This window comes from Physeter macrocephalus, chromosome 14 (genome assembly GCF_002837175.3).
Source record: "Physeter macrocephalus isolate SW-GA chromosome 14, ASM283717v5, whole genome shotgun sequence".
Taxonomy (NCBI): Eukaryota; Metazoa; Chordata; class Mammalia; order Artiodactyla; family Physeteridae; genus Physeter; species Physeter macrocephalus.
Genome location: NC_041227.1, coordinates 130,813,828 through 130,832,992, shown reverse-complemented (window position 1 = coordinate 130,832,992; position 19,165 = coordinate 130,813,828). Strand labels below are relative to the sequence as shown.

Genomic DNA, 19,165 nt, shown 5'->3' with positions numbered 1-19,165 from the left:
TTGGGTTAATGCTAGGCTGGAATAATTTCTAATCTTGCTTCCCTAGAACCTACACTTCTTTGTCAGTCAGCCCATGCTAATAGGTCTGGCCAAGAGTCAACACTGCTTGGGGCAAAGGTTGAAGCAGCTTCCCACTGGGGCTCTATATGCCCCTTCATTGCTCAGAAACAGTGAACATTCATATTCCTTATTTTTTATTCAGTGAGAATGCAGTCCAATAAGGATGCTGGATAGTTGGTTGGCATTTCCATAAGATATATCAGACACTATTAATTTTTAAATTTTTATAGATGTATAGTAAATTTACAATGTTGTGTTAGTTTCAGGTGTAAAGCAAAGTCAATCAGATATATATATATATATATATATATATATATATATATATATATACCCAATTTCTTTTTTTTTTAAGATTCTTTTCCTGTATAGGCCATTGCAGAGTACTGAGTGGACCTCCCTGTGCTCTACAGCAGGTCCTTATTAGTTATCTAGTTTACATATAGTAGACTCTATTAATTTTAAACGTTATTCATATGATTTGAAAATCTAAAATCTTAACAGGAGTCTTAGTAAAGTATTAGCCCAAACAGTCTTTAGCTAATTAGATATCATAGTTAAAGAAAAATTCTTCCTCCTAGCAAATCGCTATATGCCAGTATTTCTTTAACTTTCAACAAAGAACTCTAAGATAAGCTAATTAACCTGTTCTAGATGAACTCATTCATCAGTAAGAAATCTATCCATCAGATAAACAGGTATTGACTGAGCACATATCATGTGCAGGACATATAGTAGACCTGGGGCTACAGGATGAAGATGAAACTGTCCTGCCCAAGCTTAGATTCAAGGGCCAAACACAGATGAGCAAAGGGGGTCTACTCAAGGGGAGTGGGTTAGGAATGTGCAGGGAACAAGAGACTTAGCAGAAGAGGTAAGATTGGTACTCAAGTAATAGTACTACAAGTTATATTGGACATACGGCTCATAAGAGTAAACAGATGCCTTCAGAACTTAAGGGGAGGGATGCTCTTTGACAAGACAGGAGGATGTGATCAAAGACAACTTCATGGCAGAGATGACCTGGAACCTTCGAGAGGTAGAATTTGGAGAAACGAAGCCTCAGGCGGCGACCAGAGAAGGGTGAAGAGAGAGAACAGCACAAGTTAACAAACAGAAATGGTAACGTGTAAACTCATGTCTCCAGTAAGATAAGTCATCCTGTTTTGACCAGACTGTTTAAACAAATGAAGTGTAGAGTAGAGGAGAGAAAGAGAGAGAGAGAGACAGAGAGAAAGAGAAGGCTGAACAGGTATGGCTGTGCCATATTGGGGAGGACAACGGAAGCCAAGCTGAATCTATTTTGGGATTTCTAGAATTTCTGCCAGTAGACATAATTCACTGTGATATTTTGATACGGTAAAAAAAAATGTACTTAAAGATACTGTAGGGCTTCCCTGGTGGCACAGTGGTTAAGAATCCGCCTGCCAATGCAGGGGACACGGGTTTGAGCCCTGGTCCGGGAAGATCCCACATGCCGCGGAGCAACTAAGCCCGTGCGCCACGACTACTGAGCCTGAGCTCTACAGCCCGTGAGCCACAACTACTGAACCCGTGCGCCACAACTGCTGAAGCCCACGCACCTAGAGCCCGTGCTCCGCCACAAGAGAAGCCACCGCAGTGAGAAGCCCGCGCACCTCAATGAAGAGTAGCCCCCGCTCGCCACAACTAGAGAAAGCCCGCGTGCAGCAACGGAGACCCAACACAGTCAAAAATAAATAAATAAAATAAATAAATTGTTTAAAAAATTATAAATAAATAAAAAGATACTGTATAAACACAACTCCTCATCCAGTCCCCTAAACCAATCCCCCATGTGGGGGGGATCCTCAACAGACTTCATTGCATATTATACATAACACACCTATTTATACCACAATTTTCTAAAATCTAGAAAAGCAGAGATTCAGACCTGAACTCTTAGCTTTACCTTTGGTGCGTTCCTTTCCCTTGTTCCTGAGACCTAGTGGACACTGTTGGAAAACATTCATAAATGTCACATGCAAGTGAGTATTGCAACAATGTTTCAAACCGTAATAGGAGTATTTCCTGTCTCACCTCCGAAGTGATATTGTCATGGTGGTCACTGGCTGTCTTGCTAGAGCAGGGAATCAGGAACCCTTCTAATTCCTGAACAGAAGGACATGTAGCCAATGTTAAAAACAGGATGTGTGATCACGACTCTCTTCAAATCATGAGTGGTCTTAATCAGACATGTGAGCTGGGTTCACAGATATGAACTGTTAGAACTGGAAGGGGCCTTAGTCTGACCCTCCTTATTTTAGTGGAACGAGAAGAGGTCCAGAAGGGTGAAGTGCTTGCCTTAGAAGACACAGCTAACTCTTCTACAGCCAGGACTCGAATTCACATCTCCTAGATTCTAGATTTCTTACATCAAAAGTTACACCTTGGGAACTCCCTGGTGGTCCAGTGGTTAGGACTCAAAAGTTACACCTTGGGAATTCCCTGGCGGTCCAGTGGTTAGGACTCCACGCTTTCACCACCAAGGGCCTGGGTTCAATCCCTGGTTGGGGAGCCAAGATCCCATAAGCCGTGTGGTTTGGCCAAAAAAAATGTTACACCTTACCAAATCTCATTAGCTTTAAATTAACTTAAAAAAATAGGGCATAGGTAGCTTCTCATGGTACTACTACCCAGCAGGGTTTCTCAAATGCATTACCAGATGATTTGGACCGGACGATTCTTTGTTGGTGGAGGCTTCCCATGTACTGCAGTACAACTGACAGCATCCCTCATCTCTACCCACTAGATGCCACAATCACCACCACCCTTTGGTTGTGACAACCAAAACCATCTCCAGACATTTTCAAATATTCCCTGGGGGTAAAAAGTCACCCTCAGTTGAGACATTCTACCCCCAGCCCCCGCCTTCTCCAGCTCACGTAACCCTCTAGGGCAATTCCTTCAGAGCCAGTTGGACCTAACCTAAGGGCCTCCTTCCCAGCACCTCATACCTCTAACCTGACAGCAAAGGGCTCTTCCCAGGTGTTCCAGTTTCCCCTGCAGGTGTTAACTCTGTCGCTGGAATCTAGTTCTTCCAGGTCATCGAGGTGACAGGCCCTCTTCCATCTACTCCATTCCCTACGTCAGCGTGCATTTGAGTGAGCATTGTATGCTAGATGCTGGGCGTGGGAAACACAGAGACTAGTCTCTGATCTCCAGCAGTTCAGTCTCCTGGGGGAGACACATACGAACGTGAACACCTGCCTGCCTTAGGGTGAGTGGTGCGAGACAGCTGTGGGCAGGGTGCTACAGAATTAGGGGATACGCTCGTTCACACTGAAGGTGGCCACAGGGTGAGAATGAAGTGGCAGGGTAAGCAGGAAGCAGGTCTTGAGGGGCCCATTATACCAAGCCCGAGAGTTTGGCAGCGATCTCGAAGGGAACTCGGAGCTGGGGGAAGAGTGCACCAAACTCGCATTTTTGAAAGATGGGAAAAGTACAGACAACTTCAAAGATGAGGGATCCGAGGTAGGAGCACAGGTCACCTCAAGAGAAACACCTAAGGTGCTGCAGCGCTGGCTCTTGCCATTCCCACCGTGGGAGGGATTCTCTTCCTAGGAGCCTTGCCACAAATGCGCAAGAAGAAGAAAGGCTCTCGTCTGCACGGAGGTACAACCTCTTCTTCCACCCAGGAATGAGGCGGAGGAAACCTTTTACCACCAAGGCAAGAAGAAGAAGAACTTTTTCTCTGGGAATCTAAGGCTTTACGGAGAGGTTGAGTTCCCTGTGGAAATTCAAAATATGTTTTTCCCAGAAAGAAAAATGATACATGTTGCAGTTTTTAAATGTATGGTTCAATTTATGATCAAAGGTATTTTGCATAGGTGTGGGTGTGTGAGCGTAGACGGGCACTGGCTATTAAACATATCACTGTTTCTATGGGAATATGAATTACAGACTCACTTGCAGGACACAAGCCATTTGCCAGCTGTGAACCGTGCACGCCTATGCAGAGAAACTACAAGCACAATGGCGGCAAAATGCACCAGACATGATGTGATTAGAGCCCTTCCACAGATGGGAGTCTAGGGCGATTTAAGAGCAATGCTGCTGAGCACATAAAATGCAAATGGAAATGAGTTCTAGGCGGCTGCTCAGGCCTTGCCTGGGCTGAGTCTCGGAGCAGCTCCAGTAGCTGACCCAGGGCCCCGCGCACAGCAGCTGCTCCGTCGATGCTTAGGAAAGTGACCTGGATGCATTAAAATGGATCTCCGTGCCCACGTCTCCTGCTTAAATGAGACTTAGAGGAAAAAATACTGTTTCGACGAGGCTGAGATTGTGTAAGAAAGGGAGGAACAGACAGCACAGCTTCGCCCAGAAGGAGAGGGAAAGAAAGTGAATTAGCAAGTCTTCCCGTCTGAGCTCATGGAACAGAGATCTCTGCCTTTCTGAGGCAGAAGCTAATATGAACGTGAGGTGACCTTGATTAATTCTCATTAATGTCAGCAGAGGGGATCAACTTAAGTAAATTAATGTTAGTTCCATGACCTACTGCATATTTGTTTTAAGAGCTGACTTGCTGATTTGTAGCTGAAACATGGTAGCCTTCTTCCCTCTGATTCATCCATTACTCAGAAGGCCCTGGCTTCTTAGAATTCTTAATAAAATTCCAACAGTGTTCATCAGCAGTCATCAAATACAGCCAAACGCTCTTTCAAAGTGCGTCTTTTTGCCTTTTGCTACTGACATGACCTATCTCCAGCCTCTCCCAGTTTCAACTCACCTTGATCGCCGAGGGCAAATTTACCTTCTTAAAACAATGCTTTGATTCAGTTACACCCCTTTTCAAAGCCCTTCCACCACCTTGCAAGTATCTGCAGAATAAAGTCCAAACCTCTGGCCTGACTTTAAGACCCTGTACAGTCCCCACTGGTAAATTTCACCCACCCCCCACTTCTGCATACGCAGCAGGCAGCCTTGCTGGCCCCTGAGGAGGTGCTCTGCAGACTTCTACTGTGCTTATTCCCGACCTCCGCAGCCCCACACCCTCAATTCCTCCCTCTGTACCTGAAAAGCACATTTCTGAGTCTGGTCCACTCGATGAAGTAGAAGTCTGAGCTCATTTCAGCCCAGGTCCCCTCACTAATGGAATATTCTATGCCTCTCTGCTTCCCTGAGAAGGGGTGACCCTATTCTCCGCCAGGATGGTGTCCAGGCCCTAGCTGTGCGCAATACATGACAATGGGATGACCCAAGGTCCTAGAAAGGTGCCTGGCACACCCTGGGAGCTCAGCAGAAGTCTGTAAATTTTGTTGAATAAATTCAAGATATTTGATTTTGTTAATTTAAGATGACCACCCACTTTCTCCCGGAGGCCAGGGACTTTCCTTCCACCCAGGTGAGAAAAAAACATCGAAACATTCTAACTCTGATAAAGTTTGCTTTGACACACCAACAGCAGAACTTTCTCTTTAACCCTTCAAGAAATGAGAACTCCCCGATACCCCCACCTCCACTGCGCCCCAGGACTGAATTTCAGATTCCTGGCTCTTAACCGACCTGGATCCTTTGCATCTCCTCTGCTGTTACCTCCGCCCAGCCAGATCACCAGCAAATTCTCCAGGCAAGAAAAAGATTTTTTTTAATGCACGTTTGAGAGGAATAAAACGTCTACAGGCAGGAACAGTCCAACAGGTGCTGCCCTGCAAACACTTGAACCCCGAAACTGACTTTCTGAGCGGCCCGAGTTGTGTTTAGCCAAACTGATGTTTTTTGGCTGTTGTTTCAGGGGCTTTTGGAGAACGTAAATGCCCGCTCCCCTGGGCCTTGCCTTTTTCTCCCATCACTTAGTACCGAGTGCGTCTATGACTTGTTTACCTGGATGCAACCTATGTTGCTCCCAATCACCCCGCTCAGCGACCCGCGCGACCACGTGTCCTTAAATCAGAGCCCCGTGGACTCCGCTCGGGAACTACATTTCCCAGCGGCCCCCGCGCCCTTCGCAGGAAGGACGTCTGCGCACTAAGATACTCAGTTCCAAGTTTGGAGCTTTTAGCTGCCAGCCCTGGCCCATCATGTAGCTGCAGCACAGCCTTCCCTAACGTTGCAACTGGGGGAAAAATCACTTTCCAGTCTGTTTTGCAAGGTGTGCATTTCCATCTGGATTCCCTGAAAGTCCATCTGCTGCCTCGGTCAAGAGAAACTCCACTTGCATGAAGATTGCACGCCTGCAGCTTGCATCTTTGTTGCAAAACTAGCTACAGAAGAGAAGCAAGGCAAAGTCTTTTGTGCTCCCCTCCCCCATCAAAGGAAAGGGGAAAATGTCTCAGTCGAAAGGTAAGAGCCTATTTGCATTACTTGCAAAAATGCAAAGGGTTGTGCATGCATTTATGAATGCATGGATGCAATTTTCGCCTGGCGATTGCATTTTTAAGTTTGAGGTTTTCCACATCTCAGTTGCATTTCCTGTTTAGTATGTGTCTTTTTTTTTTTTTTTTTTTTTTTTTTGCAGACACAGAGAGTTCCTGTAAGGCAGGGCTTGCAGTTCAGCTGTGCATTGACGTTATTTGCATTCTTCTGCTAGGATTACTGAGCTCTTTTTGCCTTTTGCACAGTCAGGAGAGATAGAGCAGGTTGGTAGCGTCTAAATGTGCAATGCTTTATATAATTGTAAAATTCTTTAGTATGCACACATATAATAGGTAATTTTACGTGCAACACGAATACAAACTTTTAAAAAGTCTGTAGATGAAAATGAAAGGTAAAACTTGGGTTAAAACTAGTAGGAAATTAATGTAATATATTCCTTTGGGAATGAATTGTTGGTGCTAGTATTTAGTTAAATTTCCATTGGTATCGTTTTGAACATTAAGCAACTTCTGATCTTTAAAGGAAGTAAAGGTGAATAATAGCATTTTACAAAAAAGCAGACAAGAAGTCTTTCTCTTCCGAGATTTTGCACTTTACACCAATTGCTTATTGGTTCACGGTATTTAGAAGCAGCAATGAGGACATCGAAGTTTTATGTCTTCCCATTTGGGAGATGCTTCGCATCTCGAGGGAAAATACTGGGAGAAAAATTGTACTTTTAAGCATTACGCCAATGTGGGAGGACTGCACTGTTTCATTGACAACCATAATGAAATCTTGTAAGTGTGTAATTGCATATATTTAGTCAGCTGTAATAGGTCAGAAGTTCAGTGTTATGGTTGTTTTCTTTCTTTCTTTTTTTTTGTTCTTAAAAATATTCTTTTTACACAGTTGTATTTTGCAGGCGTAATGTCATGCTGGGGAGGGGATTAAAAAGATAAAAATCCTGACATGGCATCAGAGAGCTGAGGGGGTGTTGTCTGGTGGCCCTAGGACTGTAAGTCACTTGTTTCAGAACAAATCCCTATTGAGCATAGAGAAAGCATATGCCCTGTGAGAATGTATGGAAAGGAGAGATGAGCTCAGCACAAGGTGAGTTAGGCTACCCAGGGCATTAGGTAAGTAGGATCCAGTAAAATTCAAGTGTCTCATCAGCGTTGTGCTACTTTTGGGAGAGTTGTTGTGTCACTTTTTAGTTCTACCTGATGGGAATCATACATCTCAGCCCCAGAAGGAAGTAATATATATTCTCCAGAATTCAAAGTAGGGCTCTTCTTTTCTTTGGATATTAGGGGAAAAAATGGAAATCTGAAAAGCTAAGAGTGCCGAAGTACCTAGGAATTGGCATTATGAGCTGCCAATGTTCCTTAATATCGGGAAAACCACCAATCTTTTAATTGAGCAGAGAAATAATAGCTTTGGAGGGCATTCCAGGCTTTGATGTATGAGAGAGATTGCATCTCGTTACTTTGTATTTGGTGTGCATTCACTCATTTCATTCAGGTCAGTTTAATATATGAGTAAATATATTATATGAGATGTGTGTGTGTGTGTGTGTGTGTGTGTATAGTGCACAGGATTTGGGGACATACAAAAATATTTTATATGTAGTTGTTTTCTTCAAGGAATTTACCATGTAGTTGGTGAAAGAAAGCACGTATGCAAATCATTGTGATATAAGTGCATAGATAGTGAAGGAAAATGGTGCATTTGGAGTTTAGAGATGGCAGTGATCTCTCTGGGAGATAGGAAGGGGGTGCTCTAGTGATCTTATCTTTGAACCTTAGGGTTTAAACTCAATCAGGTTTCTTTGTGCATTTTGCGGGGCTCACTCCCTAAGGCGGCTCCCTCCTAGCAGAAGAAGTTGGGAAACTGAAAAACATATTAGCATGGCACTCTTCCATTATGGGTGCACCCATAGTAGATCAGGTACTGGTGGTTCTTTACATTAATTCCCATTTATCCAAATAGTTTTCGTAATTGGGTCCCCTTTGGAAGGTGCATCTGGTGTGAACGTGGGATTCCTGTCCAAAAGGAAAGTTTTTGATAGAAGGAGGTATGTGATCATTTCAGAAATGGCAAAGACTTTTGGCCTGGGCTTTAAATGTGGAACTGGCCTAATTCAGCTACGGTATTCTCAAATGGCCAAGATAGTGTTTTGTTTTTGTTTTTGTTTTTTTTGCAGTACCAAACTTCTTTGTAATACTATAACCAAATGAAATGGAGGAAAAGTGAAAGGTGGCTATAACCTCATAGTATTGAAGAATTTAACAACATGTTCAATTCAAGGACCTTTACGAACTTTCTAGATCACTATAATTCCGTTTTACAGACCTCTAATTTAAGGCACAGCAGAGGCAAAAGAATTACAGGCTCCCTGGGAGCTGGAAGGACTGGGTTACTTCTTTCCTGCCTTACCAACAGTGAGATTCGGAGAAAGAATTTCTTAAAAAGAAATTTTGTTTTCCACAGTTGTAACTTTAGGTGGTATGCTTTTCAGCTTGTTTATATTAGCTATCTGGGGTTGAGCTGACATTTTTCAAATATTAAAGTGGTAGAATGCCTTTTGAGGAAATCTGAAATGTAAGTTAACAGGAAGGGCACCCAGAAGGTGCAGGAATTCCTGCACTTTACAGGAAGACAGGCTACAGGAAAAATGTGTCATCTACATTACCCGGGAAAGTAAAACTATTGTTATCAGCCATAATGATCTGAGGGAGGGAGGGTCGGGGGAGAGAGGTCTGGCATCCCCCAGTTCACCTGAAAATATACAAAGAGTTTGACCCTGTTACAAATGCACTTCTCGCTTCTCCCGCTGTTCACCTTTAAAAAATATTAGTTTATCTTGGTTTAAAATAGTAATAGGTACATTGTGTCATGGGAACTGTGTATAAGACATAATTCAGACGCATGTAGGAGAGTGACAGGCAAGGACTTAACCCTACTGTGGGTTCTTTGCTTCTGTAATTCATTCTACCCTGGGAAACGAAATGTGTAAATTTCTCATTCTGTAAATTCCTTTGTTAGGTTGCACCAGAGGGACTTGTCATGCTTAGCCTGTAATCTGAGCCAGTCTGTTTTATAACCTCGCACATCGCAGGACACAAAATCAGAATAGGTACCCTGGGTTTCCTGAGTTTGTTGTGCATCAGTGTGGCCTTCATTACTTTACAACGTGCTGCAGGCCAGCTGCAGGGGCTTGCCGGGGGTCTCTTGGTGGTCATGTGATGCTGGAGCAAACGGCTGAGATTCTCATTCCTTTGTTTTTCACAGATTAGTATCATCATAACTACTTTGCATTATTTTAAAGTCTGAAAGGTCTGTAAGGGATGTTTTTAAAACTTAAAAGAAAACAGTACATAAATAATACTTGTTTACTGTAGAAACATTTGAAAATGTAGGGACGAAAAATAAGAATCACTGGTTACCACAGTATACATTTTGGCATATATCCTTTCGGACTTTTTTCTACTCTCTATATATGTGAATATGAATAAATCCAAAATGCGTATAAAATTATTTAGTTGCCTTTTGTTTCACTTACCAATAATACTGTGAAATATTCCAAGTTAATATAGTTCTACATTAATAATATCTAATTCTAGTGTATTTATTTAAATAGAATATTAATGTTTATTAACTTTCAATATTATGAATATTGCTATGATAATCTTCCCAGTTCATACAGTGTTACGTATACTGTGGTCTTAGACTAAATTCCAGGACACAGAACTACAGGTTATGGATATCTAATTCTTCCCCATGCCCCATTCTTTTCTTCACCTTTTTTAAAAATAGCTTTTTTATGACTATAAAAACAATATATACTCATTGAAAAAAATTCAAGCTGAAGAGAAATGCATAATAAGAAAATAAAAATCACTCAAAGTCACACCACCCACAGCAACCTAGTGTTAACTTTTTAGTGACTCTTTGCATTTGTACATGCATACGTATATTTGCATACGTGCTCTTTTACACACTATGCATGATATTTTGCAACTTGCTTCATACTCCATATATCTTCGACATCTTTCTATACTCATGCACATACAGTTTCCTCATTCTTTTTAGCAATTGCTCATTTTAATTTGTCAGAATGTAGCTGTTTCATCAATCTCCAACTGGACTTTCACAGAGTTCCACTTTTTCACAGCTATAAACAAAACTGCAAGGAATACCTTGAACACACATTTTTTGCACATTGGCCCAATTATCTCCTTAGGATGAATGAATTCCTAGAAGTGGAAGTGCTGAGCAAAGGGCGGGCATGGATGTACTGCCCTCCAGAGTGCCTGCAACTAGTTCTTATTCTCACCAGTAATGTGTGGAAGTGCCCGTTCTCTCCTCTTAAGCATCCTGCTAAATATTGCCAAATAAATTACTCTTCAGAAAGGTTATACGCACTACTACATATAAAATAGATAATCAACAAGGACCTACTGTACAGCACAGGGAACTCTACTCAATATTCTGTAATAACCTAAATGGGAAAAGAATTTGAAAAAGAATGGATATATGTGTATGTATAACTGATTCACTTTGCTGTACACCTGAAACTAACACAACATTGTAAACCAACTACACTCCAATATAAAATAAAAACTAAAAAAACTAAAAACAAAAAAAGAAAGAAAAAGAAAGGTTATGCTCACTTTCCTTCATCCTGGGTAAAATAATTCGAAAAATTTTTTTTGCCAATTTGATAAAGAAGTATCAATATTTTACGATTATTTGCATTTCTTAGTGATAAAGAAGTTGAATTTTTCTTTTTTTTTGACATTTGTGTTTCATGTGTTTGTGTTTCCTTTTTTTCCTCATAAAATGTATCTTTAAAAATTTAATTTGGGGATCAAATTATTTTCAAAGTTAGGCCAGAACATTCCAAGATGGCAGAGCTTAGGTAATCATGGGTTGAAAGTTGGGCTCAGCTTTAATGCATCTAAACAATTTAATTCCCTGGTGAGTTCTGATTTTAATTTTAACCAGAATGTCTTGAGTAAACTTACACTTTCTAAACTCATTTTGTTATACTAACTATGCCTATCCAGATCTTATGAAAATAATAAGAAAAGTGTAATGATTTGATTTAAATTCCATCTGGAATTTACTAACTTCTGGACATTTCTGCATTTTCAGTTATCTCTACAGGCAAAAGTAGTTTTTCTTTGGTTTCATAAATAATTCTCACATAAGCACCTGGTTGTGTTATGTGCATTGTTGCAGAATAATTCTTTTTTTTTTTTCCGCTTCATGTGTAGTGTCTAATCATAAAAAGTGGTTTACTTTACTAGATTTGTTAGAAGAATTAAGGCAAGTATCGACTTTGATGACCTCAGAAATTCTATCAAGTCAATCACACTTCACGTATTCTTAACATAGCCTTCCTTAGTAAACGCGCCTATGTATGCATCTTGATGTTAAGTAGTAGAATTTAGAGCTTTGAAAGGAGTTTTATAGTCTAATCATCTCATTTTACAAATGAGCAAACTGAAGCTTTGGAAGAAAGTGATTTGCCCGAAGACAGAACCATAGGTGGAACTCACATCTCCTGCTTCTCTGCCCCAATGTTCTTTTCACTAAATCACACACAAACACTAGTAATCCACATTTATAAAACATTTTTTTCCCCAGAATCTTTAGTATATTTCACATTTTTGGTTTTGTTTGTTTTTGTGGGGAGCAGGCTGGTAAGGAAGGCTGACAGTACAATCAGCAGGGGTTCTTTTTCTGTGCCCAGGAAATGGTGATACATCAATCATGGTGGTGGGGTTTCTTACCAATTTTCTGCCAAAGGATATTTTGCGAATGCTCTCATTTTAAGTCTCAATGCCTGCACTATACAGCGGCAAGTTTTAACCACTGTAATTGTTGTTTGCCTTTTATGGACGATCTCTGAGAGCCCCTGCTGGGTAGCTCATATTTCTTCTTATACATCTTTGCAACTCTGCCTCTTTGAGCATTGAGCTTATAAATACTAGGTGCTCAATAAATGTCTGCCAGCGAAAGTAGCCGCTCCGCGGCACGTGGGATCTTCCCGGACCGGGGCACAAACCCGCGTCCCCTGCATCGGCAGGCGGACTCTCGACCACTGCGCCACCAGGGAAGCCCGCGAAAGTATTTTTCATCCGTGGCGATCTCTGTCATTTTGCCCCACATTTCATAAAAGGTGTGGGGTAGTTAAATTATAATGCAGTTTTCCTGTGCTTCCTTTTTTTGCATTAATATTTCCATTCTATCTTTGCTTGATTATTTGGAAGTTGCAAGAACAGCATAAAAAGCAACTTAACAATGGCTGAAGAAGTGTGATTTCCCCCGCCCAGGCCTTCCAAACAGATTTAAAAGTTGCATGGTCCTTGGCTAACTCTTTTAAAAATATGCAGAACTAAGATGAGTTGTCTGAAGGGTCCAGTGGGATAGGACTGAAGTGAATTCCTCCACCCTGTGCTGGTTTTAGGAGCTGGTTTGTAAGTTGCCTCTGAACTTGAGCCTCTGAAGCGTTGTGAGAGATAACCTGAAAGTTTTTAACAGCTGGCTGCCCTATGACAAAACAGGGAACTCTGCATGGATAACCCCCCAATGAAACAACTTCCTTCCCGACCACCTACCACTGTCTCTTTCACCCACTCCTCGCACCCCGCCCTCGGTTCTGTTTCCTACTCTGCTTACTCAGATGGTCTTCCTTTCCTGAGCTGGTCCATAAGGTTTGGTACACAGTTCATAAAACCCCCTCTTTCTGCAGTTGAAAGGGTAGTCAGGTTGTAACCTACACACACGAAGTCTGTTACAAATCATTGTAATTTAGTCAACTCAGTTCTGAGTTGAAGCATTAAACAGGCTCTTGCTGAATCTCTCTTCATCTGTTTTATTTTCTAGTCTGTATATCCCTCCTTAAGTCAGATTGGGGTCAGCCTTGGTTTTTTTTTTTTTTTTTCAGAGACAGTTAGCTATAGATCTGATGCCATCACGACCCACACCCAGACACCCAGTTCTATCACCGTCACCATCATCACCACTTATTTTATGTCAGTCACTTTTCAGGTACTATGCTTTTGAACTTCACATAAATCCTAGGGGGACAGATACAGTTATCGTTAATTTACAGATGAAGAAGCCGAGGCTCAGGTGAGTTCACGAACTTGCCCACGGCTGGAGGACCAGCAGGCAGCCCAGGCAGGATGCAAAGCCAGGCCTGCTTGGCCACGGGGCCCAAGCTCATAACCGGGGGCCAGCAAACTACAGCCTGGGGGCCAAATCCAGTCGCTCCTGTTTTTAAGTACAGCCTGTGCGCTAAAATGATTTGCACATTTTCGAATGATTGGGAAAAGATTAAAAAGAATAACATTTCATGACACATGAAAATTATATAAAATTCAAAGTGTCTACAAATAAAGTTTTATTGGAACACAGCTCTGCTCATTCATTTACAGGTTGTTCAGGGCTGCTTTTCCCCCCCGCGGTTGTACGGTCCAATAGTTGTGATGGAGATCGTATGTCCCGCAGGGCCCCAAACGTTTACTCTCTGGCCCTTTCCAAAAAAAGTTTGGTGGCCTTTGCCCTCGGTGACTTTCCTCAGTCACGTAATGACTCCCGGCCCGTATCACATTCGTCTTTGGCTTTAACTGGAAGTTGTTCACCTGGATAACTACTCGCCCATGACTCAGCCAGCGGCCTCTGGGGCCCAGCCCACAGGAAACGTCTGAGTGGTGTTTCTCCTGGTTGTGAGAGTGGCCGGCCATTGCTCATTTCCGCTCAGCGGAGCTACCCGTCTCCTTTGGCCCATCCTGGGGTCCTTTCCCATCAGCTGCACTCTTCCTGTTTGCTTGACGTTTCTTTGCCTTTCTTTCCCCTCCCGTTGAGAGGCTGTTCATTAGTTCTTCTCCTGGTGCCTTCATCCTCCCCTTCTTTGTCCCATATTGTGTTTAAAAACCGAATGAAGTAAAAACACCTCTCATGCTACCACCATTGCCTGGCTTTGTTGATTCCTGCCATGACCCAGGTCAGAGGTGCCATCATGTCGTCCGTGTGGAATGAGGATGGAAGTCCCCCTTCGTTGTAGGAGCCTCCATCTCACCCAGACGGGTTTCCGGTTGTCACCTCCTACAAAGGCTAGAGCCGTTTTCTCACATTAACTGCCCCAGCCCTGGGGACAGTTTTCTTTTGCGTATGAGTATCCTTTTGCTTTCCGAGTCACTGATATTGTGGGGGTTGTGCGTATTTAGCAGGGAGGGTCCTGGCACAGGTTCTGGAAATGAAGGGAGGGGAGGATGGGGATGGAGGCTACCTGAGGACAGAGTAGCTTTGGTAGGATGAGCCCAGATTTGTTCACCACCTTCCAAATGAGGTCCGTTCAAGTCCCATACAAGGAGATGCCGTCATTCCTACCATCTTAGGTGGCTGCACTGCTGGAGAGCCCTTCTCTATGCCAGATACCGCGCTTAGTGACGAACATGAGTTACCTCATTCTCCCCTCACTAGGGCCCGATGAGGTGATGCCCCATTTTGTATATGAGCAAACTGAGGCCAGAGGTTAAATGTCAAGGTTGATCGTGGCAGAGCGGTTGCTTTAATCAAGGTCTGTGTGACCCCAGTACCTGAGCTCCTGGCTACTCCACTTGAGGTGTCACTCCATAATAAATGTCTGAACCCGTTTCCCAAAAGACATGGTTGGAGATGGAAAACATGAATGGATGCCATGGGAACTTGTGCATACCAGGGCCAGGTATGGTAATTAGGAGGGGCTGACCTGTGTCTACCTATACATGGGTTCCTTTTGACTTGTTCCTTTAAGCCTCTGTTGATCATAGAATATTGAGCCTGACTCATTCTGAGTTTTAAGGTTGAGTTCCAAGTACAAACTGCCCATTGGTTAAAGGAAGCTGGTTACAACTGGTCTACTGGTAGATACGGGTGTGTACAGACAGGAAGTTTATGTTAAACCTCAGTAACGAATGTTGATTCCATTAGCTCTCTGAGAGGCTGTAACTAAGCAGATCTAAACTTTATGTGTTTCTCGGCACATCCAAGTTGAACTGTTTTAAAACAGTAATGAGAACATGGCCCGTTTGGCAACATAGCTACGTAGAGGAACAAGCCTTTTTGGCTTAGTGATTTCCTTTCTTCTTGGTTATTTCTATGTAAAGGTAACAAGTGCGTTTTCCTTGAAACTGGGCCTGAACCCGCATCTTCACTGTTCCCCTCTTCCATGGACAGAGTGGAGGTGCAGGAAACGGGGGGTTTTGGGATGAGTCTTCTCTCTTAAACCAGTGAGCCCTCGGCCAGCTGTCTCTCCGGCCATGCCCAGCAGCCAGCGCCTGTGCGTGATTCCTTCCCTTGACCCCTCACAGAAGCTACGGGAGTAGGCGGCCTGGGCGTTGAGTGACGAGTTATTTATTCCCCTCCTGCGTCCTCCCTTCTCCAGCCCCACATGGGAGGGATGAGTTTGAGCTGAGGGAGAGGCTAGAGTCTGGAGGACCAGCGGGGACAGAGTGGCAAAGCGTCTGGGAATTATTCTGTAGTGAATGTGCAGAGACAGCCTTTCTGCGATATCGGAAATCTTTAGAGGCATCTTCTTCCCACTTTATTTACTCCTTCCTGTGCCCCAAACTTCTTAGCCATCGAAAAAAATAACCCCAAAGACTCCAAACACATCTAGAGAGAGAACGTGGATAAAAGGGCCTGTCCGTATCAGTTCAACACATAACTTTTTACCGATTGCTATGTTTAAGATACTGTGCTAGGTGGAACTAAATAAAAATGCATGCTGCTCTACTTTCCCGCTTCCTAGCTATGAGCCTTGACAAATCTACTTGACTTCTAGCTTCAGTTTCCTGGCCTGCTAAATGGAGAGACTGATACTCATTCACAGGATCGTTGTAACGATTAAGCGAGGCTATGTATATGTAAGGTGCTTTGGCCAGTGCTGGGCATTCATTTGTTCAGGAACTATTTATTGAGAGCTCTTCTGGGTTTGAGGCATTGAGCTATAGTAAGCTCGCCATAAGCATGACTTTGCTTTACTCTTTCTTTCCCTCTAGCCCTTAAAGAGCTAAGAGTCTAGGAGGAGGTAAGATTGCACAGAAATGTACAGAATACAAGCTAGAATCCTAGATATGCTTAGAATAGATACTATGGGTTAGAAAGCCCTGCAGGTGAGGGGGATCAGGAAAATTTTTTTACAATGAGCGTGCAAGTATCAATATGATTTTCAGATTTTCAGAGCTGTTGAGGAAATGGTGTCCTAGATCCAAAGTAAATATGGAGAGGGATCTTGACTTCAAGATCAATAGAATAACCAGTCCAATGCTGATAGAGGCAGAACAATTCCTTAGCAGAATCAAGAAGAGAAGATACCCTAGGAAAATCTCTGGAGCTTCAAAGACCTTATGTGTGTTTTCTAAGAACTTCCTTTTCTTAGCCAGCTCAATACGGTTTTATCACTTATGATCACAGTAGGTTAATAAATGGAACATGTCATATCTCGTACTTTTAGGTGTTTTTTTTTGGATTGTGGAAACTCCAGGAAATCTAGAGGTTAATAGTTAAACAAGTATATCATATCAACTGGGTTTATAGGCACACTGTAATTATATAAGCAAGTTGTTGGTTCAATAATCAACATTTACCTAGGTCAGGGAATAGTTTCCAGAGCATGGCCACAGCTGTAATTTTCATTTTCTATAACCTGCCAACCTGCCTTTTCCACTTCTTAGTTCCTTTTCTCTTTTCTAGAATTAGCTGAAGTCAGTTGAAAAGAAGGAAAACTGCACTTCTGAATTCTCATTTTACTTTTACCTGAAGAGAAGTGCTCCAGAAAGTTCTCTGTTTTACCGAACTTACTTTCTCAAGCATGATACCGGGTACTGGCAAGGGAGGTCATACATTTTTGTGTGTATTTTTAATTTCAGAGAAATTCCATTTAAAAGGTGAACAGATTTAGTACAATTGATATTTTAATACAATTGTTAGATTACATCGGTGTTTCTTTCATTATCTTGGTTTCAGGAACGCAGTGACCTACAGCTCTGGAGCTCACAATAGGCTGTTTCTCAGTGTGACTACCCTAAGTCACCTTTTTCTCCTTGGTGACCCCATGCAGCTCAGGGCCCGCGGAGCGGACTGGGCGGGAGGGCTGAAGCTCCCCCAGTCTGAGTCAGGAAAGCCACGGGGCAGTTTTTGCCTCACCTTGCTGGCCAGTTAAAGAGAACACACAATGAGCCAGGGGGCCGGGACCGACCTGCCAATTCTGTCGTCTCCTGCAAGTGGCTTGCTAAGTCTCCTTGCTTGGGACTTTGTTCCTGAAGGAGCTTCTATTTTTATAGGTAAAGTAGGGGGAAAAAATGCAGATTTAGTTCTGGAATTGATTTAAGAATGAAATTGAGGAGTTTTGATACACTAGGGTTAGGATGACCTTTTCCGTCTTAAATTTCAATCTTTCTTTTCTGGTGTGACCTGTCCTTAGGCAAGACTGACAGCAAGTCAGCGTTGGCGGGGCAGGGGGTGGGGTAGATGCGTGAGATTGCGTGTCGGGGGCAGAGGACCATATATTTCCCGGTTGAATTTAACAAGCGTTATTGAACAATTATACAAATAACCTGCACCTTGCGCTGTGCTCAGTGACTACACAGGTGCATAGAATTCCGTCTCTACCCTCGAGAAGCTGGCCGTCTAGGAGGATGTGTGAGTTCGCTAGGGCGGCCATAACAAAGTGCCGCAAAGTGGGTGCCGTGCACAACGGGAGCTCGTGGCCTCACGGTCCTGGGGGCGAGAAGCCTGAGCTCAAGGTGGCCGCAGGGTGGATTCCTTCCGAGGTCTGTGAGGGGGAGCCTGCTCCGTGCTTTCCTCCTAGCTCCTGGGGCTTTGCAGGCCATCTTTGGCATTTCTTGGCTTGTAGAAGCATTGCCCGGATCTTTGCCTTCATCGTTACACGGCCTTCTCCCGGTTTTCTCCTTTTTATAAGCACACCAGTCCTATTGGATTAGGGACCCACCCTAACCCTGTATGACCTCATCTGAATGCTATATGCGACCATCCTATTTCTAAGTAAGACAAATTCTCACATTCTGGGGCGCTGGAGGTTAAGTTTTCAAGTTAGGAATTTGGGGGAGGGGACAGAGTTCAACCCATAGCGTGAGAAGATGAGCACGTCAGCAGGCTAACGCTCCTGTGTGTGATACGCGTGTAGTACGAGGTGCGGCTGGGGTACGGAGGAAGGAGGGAGGCACCCCTCGACCTGGGTTAGAGCCTGTTGGTAGGGGGAGGACATTAACTTGGCCAAATAGAACTTTCGGCGTAGTGCTTCTCGGGAGAAAAAGCAAGTAAAACAGGAGACTTGCCGTCTGGTCCTGGAGCACACTACCGGCTCTTTCTTCTGATTTTCTGTTGTTAGTGAGAGACTGGATGCTTCTAAACTGGGGGGTGGCGGGAAGGGGGGTTGTTAAATTCACACATACACGCCCACACGCGCACACATACGCGCTGTTGCTGTCTTGATTCCCAAACTTAATTAGCGTTTGCTGGTGAACCGTCCGTGGCTGTCACATGCCCCTTCTGTGCAGATATACGGAGGCCTTTCCCTTTGTGACAAATGGTTCCAGTCCGAATGGAACAAAGCTTAAGAGGGAATGGCAGTGAGCGAGAACCAAGGATCTGTAGCCAGGCAAAGCTTATTTTTAGAAGAGGCCTGTGAGCCTTAGAAAAAAAAAAAAAAGTACTACTCGAGTGTTACCAAGCTCTTCCGATATTGATTATTAACAACAGGTCTTTTCAACTTATG

General features: G+C 43.3%; 1 protein-coding gene and 1 long non-coding RNA gene across 4 annotated transcripts in view; one reads left to right on the top strand and one right to left on the bottom strand.

Moving 5' to 3' along the window:
* The window catches only part of LOC114487709 (uncharacterized), a 33,738-nt gene extending 27,764 nt beyond the window's left edge, over positions 1-5,974 (bottom strand). The window contains exons 1-4 of the long non-coding RNA XR_003683006.2: positions 5,899-5,974; positions 3,033-3,252; positions 2,116-2,187; positions 1,988-2,030 (exon numbers count right to left, since the gene is read on the bottom strand). This is a non-coding gene — a long non-coding RNA (uncharacterized lncRNA). The remainder of the gene's footprint in view (positions 1-1,987; positions 2,031-2,115; positions 2,188-3,032; positions 3,253-5,898) is intronic.
* A 106-nt stretch (positions 5,975-6,080) lies between these two features.
* Positions 6,081-19,165, top strand: part of MAP2K6 (mitogen-activated protein kinase kinase 6) — a 129,558-nt gene continuing 116,473 nt past the window's right edge. The window contains exon 1 of one of the 3 annotated variants that reach the window (XM_055090820.1): positions 6,081-6,357. In XM_055090820.1, coding sequence (XP_054946795.1) covers positions 6,342-6,357 — 16 coding nt within the window. In that variant the 5' untranslated portion in view covers positions 6,081-6,341. The remainder of the gene's footprint in view (positions 6,358-19,165) is intronic. The other 2 variants (XR_008619403.1, XM_055090819.1) reach the window with 2 other exon arrangements.